Genomic DNA, 12,272 nt, shown 5'->3' on the forward strand with positions numbered 1-12,272 from the left:
GCTCCCAAATAAACACACTGAGGCTTATAGTAATTATAAACGTTCAGCCAATAGCTCAGACTTGTTACTAGCTAACTCTTACATTTAAATTAATCCATATTTCTTTTTTTTTTTTTTTTTTGGTTTTTCGAGACAGGGTTTCTCTGTGTAGCTTTGCGCCTTTCCTGGATCTTGCTCTGTAGACCAGGCTGGCCTCGAACTCACAGAGATCCGCCTGGCTCTGCCTCCCGAGTGCTGGGATTAAAGGCGTGCGCCACCACCGCCCGGCTAACCCATATTTCTTATCTATACTTTGCCACGTGGCTTGGTACCTTTTCTCAGTACAGCATGATCATCTTGCCTCTCCCTACGGCTCTGGCGACTCTTAATTTTACCCTTCTTCACCCCAGCATCCTCAGTTTGGCTCTCCTACATAACTTCCTGTTCAGCTATTGGCCAGTTAGCGTCTTTATTGAACCAATCTAAGTGACAAATTTTCACAGCGTACAAAATGATTGTTCCACAGTATGTGGGTATAAGCATAAGTATTTAGAATGTAAGATTTTTTTTAATATAAAGAGAATTTTGCATGTATTCTTGATCTAGGACAAGAATTCTCCAGCTTTTTAGTTGAGTTGAGAGATTATTATGGGAACAGCATTTGTAAATGTATTAAATTAGTATTTTCTACATTAATACAGGAACATTTCCTGCACATAATCCTTATTTTAGTACATAATGACATATAATAAACTGATGCAGTATTTGATATTGTTTAATTGAACAGACTTTTTATTAAACACCACTCATGCTCCTTTCCTTTCTTGGTGATCAAATTTAGAGCCTTAAGCATGCTAAAGAGGAGCTGTACTATTGAGCTATAGCTCGGACTGTTTTCTTCAATGAAAATTGAAGTTTATAGATCACAAATAAGAAGCCTGCTCATGGCTAAACATTTGAGCAATCTAGAAAAATATGGAGAAAAAAAGCAAGCATCTATTTGACCAAGATAATTGGTGCTAATGTTTTCCTATATATTCTTTTGTTGCAGTATCTGTGTATGTAACTGTACACAGATGGAATTCTGGTGTGTGAAGTGCTTTCATTTTTACTCTGTAACAATATGTTATGGACGTTGTTCTATAGCATGAGACATAGAGCCACTTTTGAATTTTCAGTGACTGCTTGTTATTCCCATAATAGAAGAGCTATAATTTGTCCAGGTTTTTGATAAGCATTGAAATGTTTTTCCTGTTTTATGGTTTTACTAATAGTACTGTAACAGTATACGTTTTGGCACACTTGGAACCTTATCTTATTAGATCCCGTTTCTAACAGTGAAATCCTTGGGTTCAAGCATATCCATGTTTTAATAATCTGTTCCTGATTTCTTTCTTTACTTAATATTAAATAATTGTATCTTATTGTTAAACTCTTACTTAATAATTCATAACAATTTGCAGTAGTTTTTCTTAGAGTCATTTCCTTTAACTTAAAAAAAAAACGGTATGTGTGTGCATGCATGTGCAATATGTTCATGTTTGTATATCGTAGTGTGGGCACAAATGTGTAGCTTTTCTGTTTAGAGGTCAGAGGACAACTTTGGGCATCATTCCTTGCCTTCCACCTTGTTTGACTATGTTATTTGACACTGAACTCCAGGCTTGGCTGGCCCTTGAGTCCATGAGCATTCTGTCCTCACCTCCATCTCCTGGAGGAGCATAGGGGTACATATGGCAGCGCTGAGAGGTTTTCCCCACGTTCCCTGGATTCAGAATCAGGTCCTCGCTTGCATTGCAGCAGATGCTTTAACTGATGAGCCCTCTCTCCTGTCCTCCTCTCACTTTCTAAATTGTAAGAGACACATAACAAATTGTTTTTTCCCCAGGAGACAGGGTTTCTCTCTGTAGCTTTGGTGCCTGGATCTCGCTCTGTAGACCAGGCTGGCCTTGAACTCACAGAGATCCGCCTGCCTCTGCCTCCCCAATGCTGGGACTAAAGGTGTGTGCCACCACCGCCTGGCCATATAACAGATTTTTAATGGTTGTTCAGGACAACTATGACTCATTCATCTTTGGAACTTTTTCACTGTTTTGAACTGAAATTCCCTGTCTTAAATAAGAACTTTCCAGTTCCTCCTTTTCTTGGCCTCTGTCAACTACCATTCTACTTTCAGACTATGACTTTATGTTTAGATTTTTTTTTATTCATTTAGCAACCTCCCTTAAGATTATCTTGTCTTTCCATACCATGCTCCAGTACAGTGTACCAAGATTTAAACGAAATAAGATTTCTTCGAATATTGTTAAAATGTATTTATTTATTTTTGTTGATGGTGTGTCTATGAATGTACACCACATGTGTGTGTGTTGCCCATGGAGATCAGAAGAAGAAAGCATCCAGTTGCTTGGAACTTAAGTTATGGTAGTTGTGAGCTACGATGTGGTTACGACAAGCTCAACCATGTCCTCTGCAAGAGCAACAAGTGCTCTCAGCAGCTCAGCCAACTCTCCAGCCTCTCTTGCAATGCTTTTGATTGCTTTGGGTTTGATATTCAAGTCTTTGTTTTCCTGTTGGTTTCTTTGTTTGTTTGTTTTTTGAAGAATAAAGATGGGGCTTTTTTCTTTCTTATGGCAAGATAAGTTTCTTTTTTATTACTTTTTTTTTTTTTTTTTTTTTTTTTTTGGTTTTTCGAGACAGGGTTTCTCTGTGTAGCTTTGTGCCTTTCCTGAGACTCACTTGGTAGTCCAGGCTAGCTTCGAACTCACAGAGATCCTCCTGGCTCTGCCTCCCGAGTGCTGGGATTAAAAGTGTGCGCCACCACCGCCCGGCTGATTACTTATTTAATAACCCATTTATTAATTTACTGATGAGAAACTTATCTTAATTTTTCATGCATGCCCTTCCTGCATGCTTACAGTATACATTTATATACACTTGTTAATAAATATATGTTGCATTCATTGTTCATGAATGCTGCTCACTTGGCATGCACTCCAAATCTAGTTTGGACTGAACATTTCTATTCCATTCCTGTCTTAGTGAGCACTATAGCTTAATCTATTGAGGAACAATATACTGTACTGTCTCTTCAGAAATTAACTGATCATATTCTTTATAATTATTTTGTTGTCTTGTTTTCTTTTTAATAAATTGGAATTGGGTTGAGTTTTGTAAGTTTGGAAATAACTAACATATTCTTCTCTGATCCTTTATTGCCAGAAGTTCTGCTTTGTTTGTTTTTCTTTTAGCCTTTCAGTAGAATTTAAACATTTTCTTCATGTAAGTCATACAGTTTTAGCAATAGTCTGATTCCTAAGGATGTTAGTATAAATTGCCAGAAGAAAAGATAATTTAATAAAAACTTAAAGATTGGATTATGCCAAAGGGAAACAGTGAGAAATCCCAGTTGCTCGGCAACCACAGGCACCCAAATGGCCTAGTTTATTCTTAGATAGCCTTGATTTCTTCCCAACCCTTTTTTTTACTTTCACTTTTGTACAGTGTTCATTCCAAACCCTACACCAGCGTTAAGTCAAAATGGAAAGTGCCTGTTTACATGTACTTAAAAATGTTGAGATTTTTGTTTGTTTTTATTCTGAAAGCCTAGGAAGTGGAGAAATTCACATTTCTTCCCTTTTTGGTTCTCTAAGTATCAAGATATACCCCAAAGCATGCATGTGACTCTCCCAGCTGTGGATACTTGTTCAAGTCCGTATGAAGTCAATGTTTCTCCACATGTAGGTTGCGACCCCTTGATGGGTCGAACTAACGTTTTCAAAGGCGTTGTCTAAGACCATCGGAAAACAGATACTTACATTACAATTCGTAACAGTAGCAAAATTACAGTTATGAAGTAGAAACGAAAATAACTTTTTGGTTGGGGGTCACAACAGCACAAAAAACTGTTTAAAGCGTCGTAGCATTAGGAAGGTTGAACCATTGATATGAAATAGTTTTACCCTCCTTGATTTACAGGAGAATCATAATTATTAAATGTAATTGTGGGTCGATGTGAAAAAAATGTAATTGTGTTGTGAAGTACAAAATTTGAGAACTTCTTACTTTGGAATTTTTCTTGACCTTGTTAAGTAGTTTATGAATCTGCAGAAATGACTTTGTAAGGATTTTACCTTTAAAATGTTCTCTAAATAATTATGACAATTAAGAGTAAAGACTAGAATATTTACTCTATGCTTGTTCTTGACTTTGGAAATGTATTCTTCACATCCCACAGATACTTTGTGTTTAAGATAGGGACATACTATGATGCCCACATGAGGTTGAACTCTCTTTGTAGCCCAGGCTGTTCTCCTACTCCTGTTCTCTTTTATCAGCTTCTAAGTGCTGGGATTACAAGTATGTGCCACCATGCTCCCTTGGGCACGTTTAAGCTTTATGAGAAATATATCTCCCCAACTTAATAAAGTCCTTGTGCTTGTTTGATCATACTGCTTCTGTGTCCCTTATTGATAGTATAGTCATTCTAGAATCGTTGCCCCAGATTTCTAAAAATGTCTCCCACAGTAATTTTACTGCATCATAATTTGAAACATTGGAAGCATTTTTATCTTCTCTCACTTTTTGTCTGCTTAAATGTTTTTGCTTAGTTAAAAATTGCTACTGAGAACTTGGTGTGTGGTATTAATGCGTATTTATAATCCCAGCACTGGAAAGGCTGAGGCAGGAAGATTTTAGCTCAAAATTGCCCTTGGCTATACCATAAAACCCTGTCTCAATTAAAAAGAAAAAGCTCAAAATCTTACATTTATAAAATATATCTATCATATTTTCACCGCCCCCCCCCCATTTTTTTAAATTCAAAAGTTCCTTTCTTTCCTTCCTCTTTCCCCTTCCTGTCTTTATTCTTTTCTTTGCTTCTGCTCCTCCCTCCCCCTCCATCTCTTGAACTTTTGATCTTCCAGTCTCAATCCCCTCCGTGCTGGGATTACAGGTACCAGCACACTCCACTTTAAAAGCATATCTTCATTTTCTTGTTAGTTCAATAGAGTCTGCACCAGTGCAGACTCTATTGAACGCTCTAGTGATTAGAACATTATGTATGCACCATTGAATCTCACATTTTTCTGCCAAAGAGAAAAAGTGAAGAAAGAACGATAGCAGAACTAGCAGCAGCAAGCACTCACTAGAATTAAAATTAATAGACAAGGTAAGTAAAGAATTAAGTGAGATGAGATTTGTGTTTAGTTGCACATGCTTTAGGTGTTTAATCATTTTTAACGTGAGAGGAATGCTGCTCACTGTGAAATGTCTTTGCCCAGATACTCCAGAGCTGTAATATGCAGAAGTAATGACCTGTATTTTGCTAATTGTGAAATTCAGCTCCCTAGCTGGGCAGTGGTGGTGCATGCCTTTAATCCCAGCACTCAGGAGGCAGAGCCAGGCAGATCTCTGTGAGTTCGAGGCCAGCCTGGTCTACAGAGCAAGTTCCAGGACAGGCTCCAAAGCTACACAGAGAAACTCTGTCTTTAAAAAAACAAAAAACAGCCGGGCGGTGGTGGCGCACGCCTTTAATCCCAGCACTCGGGAGGCAGAGCCAGGCGGATCGCTGTGAGTTTGCACGCCTTTAATCCCAGCACTCGGGAGGCAGAGCCAGGCGGATCGCTGTGAGTTCGAGGCCAGCCTGGGCTACCAAGTGAGTTCCAGGAAAGGCGCAAAGCTACACAGAGAAACCCTGTCTCGAAAAAACCAAAAAAACCAAAAACAAAAAACAAAAACAACAAAATTCAGCTCCCCAGTTACTGTAGCTGATAGCTGTTATATTGAACAGGGTTAAAATCTAGGCTTTTTTACAGGAATCTGTTAGCTGTAGGAGAGCACTGATTAATATCTTCCATATTCCTCTTTAACTTGCGGTGTGTGTAGAATACAGTTCATACAATATTTGCTTGTTAATTCTAACCTTGTAACTTTAACTTTTTTTTTTATTGGTACCCCTCACCCCATACACATCAAATTAAAGATTCAAATGGAAAACTGAGTTAGTTTTCAAACTTATAAAAGCGGCACCACCCTCATTTTCTAGTAAAATCTTACTAAGAATCTCACAGAGGTAGATTGTCATGTTTAAAGCAAGACTGGGGTTCTAGGACCCCACACTATTGGCTATAAGAGCATAAGTTTTGAGAAGTAATGATACAAACAAAATATTTGGTTAATTCACATATTGTTCTTAAAGGTGATGTTGCTTTGAGAACTAAACATTGGGTCGTTTTTGTATTATCTGATATGTAAAAAAGTCTCTATTATAAAATCACTATTAAAATATTTGTACACTAGCATTTTTGAAAGGATTATGTTCACCTCAGCATATGTAGACATTGGAATTGATAGATTAGTGTGGCCTCTGCACTCATACAGATTTGTGAAGTATTCTGTATATTTAAAAAAAGACTTTCTCTAATTTATAAGGAACAAATTAAGTGTTTAAAATAGACAAAGAACATATTCATAGCCAGGGACAATGGTACATGCCTTTAATAACAGCACTTGGGAGGCAAAGACAGGCAGATCTCTGAGTTCAAGAACATCCTGCTCTATGTAGTTAGTTCCAGGACAGCCAGAGCCACATAGTCTCAAAACAAAGAAATAATAAAAGAAAAAGAACAAATACAGGTGTATTTAAAAAAAGGGGGGGGGGATTTGTTGAGATAAACATACAGACGTAAAAGGCTCCCAAATTTGATAAAGGCACTTAATTTTAACAAAATTCATTATAGCAAAACACTAAAAACTCAAGCATTTCACATTAGAAAAATTATAAACACAAAGTAAAAACTACTGCCAATTACTTAAAGTAACAATTCTATGACTAACATTTTGGAATTAAATATAATGTATGAAAATGAAAGCTATGTTAAATTTGTAGAATTTTTCATTTTGATGTACACACATTTTCTACATTATCACCATTCTTAAGTAAATATTGCTAGCATGGAGGAGCTTGCTGTAATTTCAGCACTACGCTGAGTTTGAGGCCAGCTATGTCTCCATTGGGGCTGGGGTGCACAAGGCCTCAACCGTGCACAAAGAACCACAGGCAACTAAGGAATGCTGAGGACTAAAGAAATAGTCTTCCTTGGGGAAGAGTATACCAATTTTTTCCAATAGCAAAAGGTCAGCTCTAATATATATACATATACATATACATATACATATACATATACATATACATATACATATACATATACATACAGTTAATGTTATGCAGGTTGTACCTATTCTCCTTTCACTTCATGTTTAGAAAATATATGCAGGTAGAGTATAAAGTTTCAATTCTCAAGCCTTTTGAGAGTATATGACCAACCCGCTCCTTTATTATTGACTGGTACTTTGTGTATGCTTCCTACAAATGGGGCATTTCTTCTACCAACTAAGAATAAGGTAGTCAACACTGATTTGGGTTGGTAGTACAGACTTGTAATCACATTTACTTAGGAGGATCATGAGTTTAGGATCTATTGGGACCACACAGTATATTTTAAAGCCAGCTCAGATGTGACTTCATGCAGTGTGGTACCTTGCGCAGCCTTGATGCGGAGGAGGGGGCGGTGGGGTGGTGGTGGTGGTGGTGGTGCTGGACTCTGCTGACTCCCCATGGGAGACCTTGATTTGGAGGATGTGGGGATAGGGAGTGGCTTGGGTGGGGGGAGGGAGGAGGTGGGATCTTGGACCCCCCCCCATTCTAAAAAAATCCAAGGATGCTAAAACCACTTCTATAAAATGGTGTAATAGCTGTATATACCATAAGCACACATTGTTGTGTACACTTTACATTCCCTCTAGATTACTTAAAATTCCTAATGCAGCGTGAATGCTATGTAAGTAGTTGTAATACAGCCAGGTGTGGTGATATATACCCTTGTAGTACCCGGCACTCAGAAAGGAAGGTGACAAATTCCAGGCCAGCCTTAGCTACATAATAGCAAGACCTGGTCTCAACAAAAACTCCTAAGGGTATGTGTGTGTGTGTGGATGGAAATTTTTTCATTTGTGTTTAGATGTTGTACCTGCAGATATGGAGGTCCCAACTTAAAGGGGGAAAGAAGTAATATCTCATGCATAGGCATTTGGAGATATCATAAATGCTGTTCTTTACTAGCTATCAGTTGTTAGTTAGCATTATGGACTTAGGGGTTTCTGTTTGTTTTATAGATGACTTTTGATGTTCAAATTTCTTGGATTGGTTCAGTGGGAGCCCTTTCAAGTTGTTTTCTGTATCCTTTTGACATATCACCTTTATCATTTCAGTGATTTTTGCATTCTGGAAAATATAACAAAAATACTACAAAACCAAAATTATTTCACACTCACCTTCTGCTTTTCCTGCTACAGCTCTGAACCAGTTGTTTTTACAATTCCTTGTTTCATTTCAGTGGAAATGTATTAGAAGCTTGCTTGTACACTAACACCCCTTGCCAGGCTAGCTCTTCATACCAGTTCATTGCTTGCCCACTCCATGGATGGACCTGCTCAGGCTGTCTTCATCACATTGGCTACCTATATCATTGTGGGCACCCTTCTAACTCCTTGGGCTCTGGCATTCTCAATCAGCTGCTCCCCACCCATCTCTTGATTCTTCTCATGCTCTTCAGATGATAGTGAACATTGAAAGCAACACACACACACACACACACACACACACACACACACACACCCATAGATACCTTCTTTTCCTTATTTGGGTCCAGATTTCCCTTTGCAAGGCAGCCCTGGCTGTGGATTTGCTCCTCCGCTTGTTCATGGTGTTCCATGGCAGGGAGGCCTGCTTATAATAATGACTTACTTTCCCCACTAACACAGCAGTCACATTTACACTTACCTTAAGTCATCCAAAGACTTTAGAACTGAATTGTTAAGCAGTAATGCTGGAACTAAAAGCATGCACCGCTGCTCCTGGCTTTTTTCAATGTGTGTTTGGAGGATCAAACCCAGGTCCTCATGCTTACACAACAAGTACTTTATTGGCTGAGACATCTCCTGAGCCCCATCTTTTAAAAAAGAAAAACCAAGCACACTGAAAACTTGCCTCTCTACTACTTGGGATATGTGCATCCAGATAAAGTATATGGGAATGAATTGTTTTATGTCATCTCAGCTTCAGGATTCATTCACTGCTTCTGTGATCAAAAGTGGTAATTTTCTTTTTTCTTATTTTTGGCTTGTTTTCTAGAGAGCCCAAGCTGCACTGCAGGCTGTCAGTGCTGTCCAGTCAGGAAACCTGTCCCTTCCTGGAGCTCCTTCCAATGAAGGCACAGTGCTGGCTGGACAGAGCCCTGTACTCCGGATAATTATTGAAAACCTGTTTTACCCTGTCACTCTGGAAGTTCTTCATCAGGTAAGGAACAAACTCTCTGAAAGCAGAATCAAAGGTGGTTTCTCAAACTTTAGTTATTATCTGTTTTCTAAGTTGAGTGTGATAGCACACAGCTTTAATCCCAGCACTTGGGAGGCAGAAGCAGGCAGATCCTTTTGAGTTCAAGGCCAGCCTGGTCTACAGAGTGAACAGCCAGCACTACACAGAGTAACCTTCTTCCCCCCCCCCATCTGTTGTTTACTGATTTGATTGATATTTTCTTTTCATTATCTGCTTAAATAATAAATAAGATTTACCATCCTGTTTCATAGAAGAAATTGTGTCAGGTATTTTTTGACGGCCTCCCTTTTCTAAATTTTCTTCCTTTGTTTATTTTGAGACAGGGTCGACCTATATACCCCTGTCCTGTAACTCACCGTAGATCTCTCGAGTGCTGATATTAAAGGTGTTATGTCATTACACCTGGCCTAACTTGAATTTTAGATTTTAAAAGATGCATAAGAGTGGCAGGGCTTAGGATATAGCTGAGTGGTAGAGACACGTGGCATGAATAACTTTCATGCATGAGATCTTACATTCAATTCCTAATACCAGTAACTACGAGAATAATACCAAACACTAGAGGGAAAATAGTGGGTAAAAAATTCCAATTTTAATGTAGTGAAATACATTTATAACCCTAGCACTTAAGAGGCTAAAACAGGAGGATTGTCCAGTTGATAGCAAAACCCCATGTCAAAAATTATCAAATTTGAATTATTTTCCTGTCTTTAGTCATTGTTCTATTGCTATGAAGGGACACCGTGACCAAGACAACACTTACTAAAAGAAAACATTTAATTTGGGGCTTGCTTATAGTTTCAGAGGTTTATTATTAGTCCATTACCATCATGGCACGCGCATACACACACACACACACACACACCCCTATAAATAAAAATATTTGGCTGGGCAGTGGTAGTGTACACCTTTAATCCCAGCACTTAGAAAGCAGAAGATCTCTGTCAGTTCGAGGCCAGACTGATCTAGAGAGTAAGTTTGAGGATAGCCAGTACTACACAGGGAAACCCTGTCTCAACTACCCCCCTCCAAAAAAAAAATACACATAGATAGGTAGGTAAGTAGGTAGGTAGAGATATGTATATATGTATATATAAATTCTGAAGGGAAGATCTATAATAAGCTTTAGTATATACACAGATATATGATATGCATTATGTTAGATAATCACTTATGTCCAGTGTAATCTTTGTAGGTAATTCATTAGTGCATTAAACTGTCTTATCAGAGATATTCCACTAAATCAGGGCTAATGATATTTAAAATTTACAAATTGGAAGGTCACCTACTTACATAATTTTCTAGTGAGTAAAATTGGGGACACATCCTTCAATAAGGCTATATCTCCTAATCCTTCCCAAATAGTTCTACCAATTTGGGGCCAGATATGCAAACATGAGCCTATAGGAGCTATTCTCATTCAAACCACCACGCTCCACTCCATGGCCACTCCTAAACTCTGTAAGAAGATTCCACAATCTCTTTACTCATGTGTCCTTCACGACTCTAAAGCCAGAACCACATGGATGACACTGCTGTGTTCAGCTGCTTGCTTTATGGTTGAGCTAGGCACCATTATTTTATCTCTCAACATAAGCCTTGGCTCCTCTCCTGAGGCTCTTTTTCTCTTCAAACTGTACACTTTATACTTCTTTTGCTTCACTTGCTCTTATCCATTGTAGATCTGCGTAAGTGTGATCACTAATAACCACATAGCAATCAATGCTAGGCTGTCTTAGAATTTTCTCCATTAAAGAAATTAGTCTATCACTTTTGGTGGGGATCTGGTTGAGACAGGGTTTCTTTGTGTAGCCTTAGCTGTTTTAGAACTAGCTCTGTTGACAGGCTGGCCTCAAACCCACAAAGATCCACTTGCCTCTGTCAACTGAGTGCTGGGATTAAAGGGGTGTGCTGCCACCACCACCCACCACCAGCACTGGCTTAGTTTATTACTTTCAAATTTAGCTAAAGGCAAATTCTTAGGACAACGACAGAAAGTAGTCACAGTCTTAGCCAAAAACATGCAGAAATGGTCTCTAGCCCAGTTGCTAATATTATTGTTCCCCCCAGAAACATCTTAAGCCAGGCTTCCATAGTCCCCAGCACCACTGTCTTCCAAGTTTCCACTAGGATGACCCATTGAGCTCCACTTTTCTAATTCAGAATTCCAAAGTCTTTCACATTTCTCAAAAAAAAAAAAAACACGGTCAGGTTTGTCACTGTAGTAGTCTACTCCTTGATTCCAATTTCTGGGAACCAGGTATCCAAATATTGGAGCCTTTGGGGGACATGCTCATTCAAACCCTCACATGTGCCTTTGGATATATATGACTAAATGAAGAATTGCAGGGTGGGTGTGTGTATGTTCAAAAACTGAAATACATCTTACCTGAATTCAAACATATAAATAAGCGGGCTCTTAGATACTCTTACTTCCACCATTAGCATTTCAGTTTATGATAGGACTTGGATCCTTTCCCAGAGTGTTCCCAGGAGTGTAAATACCAAGTATACCAGTTAGTAGGACTACTGTGTTTCTTTCAATAGTTATCTAAGTACCATTTTCAAAATAAAGTGCACCTGTGAAGCATTTCCTAGGGAACTTTAACAGTCATGTTTGTAGCCACCCTTGTCCCTCCCTAAAAGTAGTTTAGTAGTTGCTTAAGTCATTGGTTTCATTGTTCTGTTAAATTTGTTTTCTGTTTATTGCACAAAGTAGCATTTAACAGTCAAAGTACTGGAGACTTGATTAGTAACTGGTCTTTTTTTCTGTTTCTTTCACAAAGATAACGACCTCTATTACCTATCAGTAGAGTGTTTGCCTCTGCTTCTGTAATGCTGTTGCTTATTTATATTCTTAAAAAAGGTACTTTTGAACCAATGACTCAACATTACC

At 38.5% G+C, this 12,272-nt stretch overlaps 1 protein-coding gene across 6 annotated transcripts in view; it reads left to right on the plus strand.

The window, feature by feature from the left end:
* The window catches only part of Ptbp3 (polypyrimidine tract binding protein 3), an 86,315-nt gene that overhangs the window by 46,150 nt on the left and 27,893 nt on the right, over window positions 1-12,272 (plus strand). For all 6 annotated transcript variants that reach the window (XM_052716586.1, XM_052716581.1, XM_052716582.1 and 3 more), the window contains one exon: window positions 9,173-9,337. In XM_052716586.1, the coding sequence (XP_052572546.1) occupies window positions 9,173-9,337 (165 nt within the window). The remainder of the gene's footprint in view (window positions 1-9,172; window positions 9,338-12,272) is intronic.

This window comes from Peromyscus californicus, unplaced genomic scaffold (assembly GCF_007827085.1).
Source record: "Peromyscus californicus insignis strain IS unplaced genomic scaffold, ASM782708v3 Scaffold_5__1_contigs__length_169319896, whole genome shotgun sequence".
Classification (NCBI taxonomy): domain Eukaryota; kingdom Metazoa; phylum Chordata; class Mammalia; order Rodentia; family Cricetidae; genus Peromyscus; species Peromyscus californicus.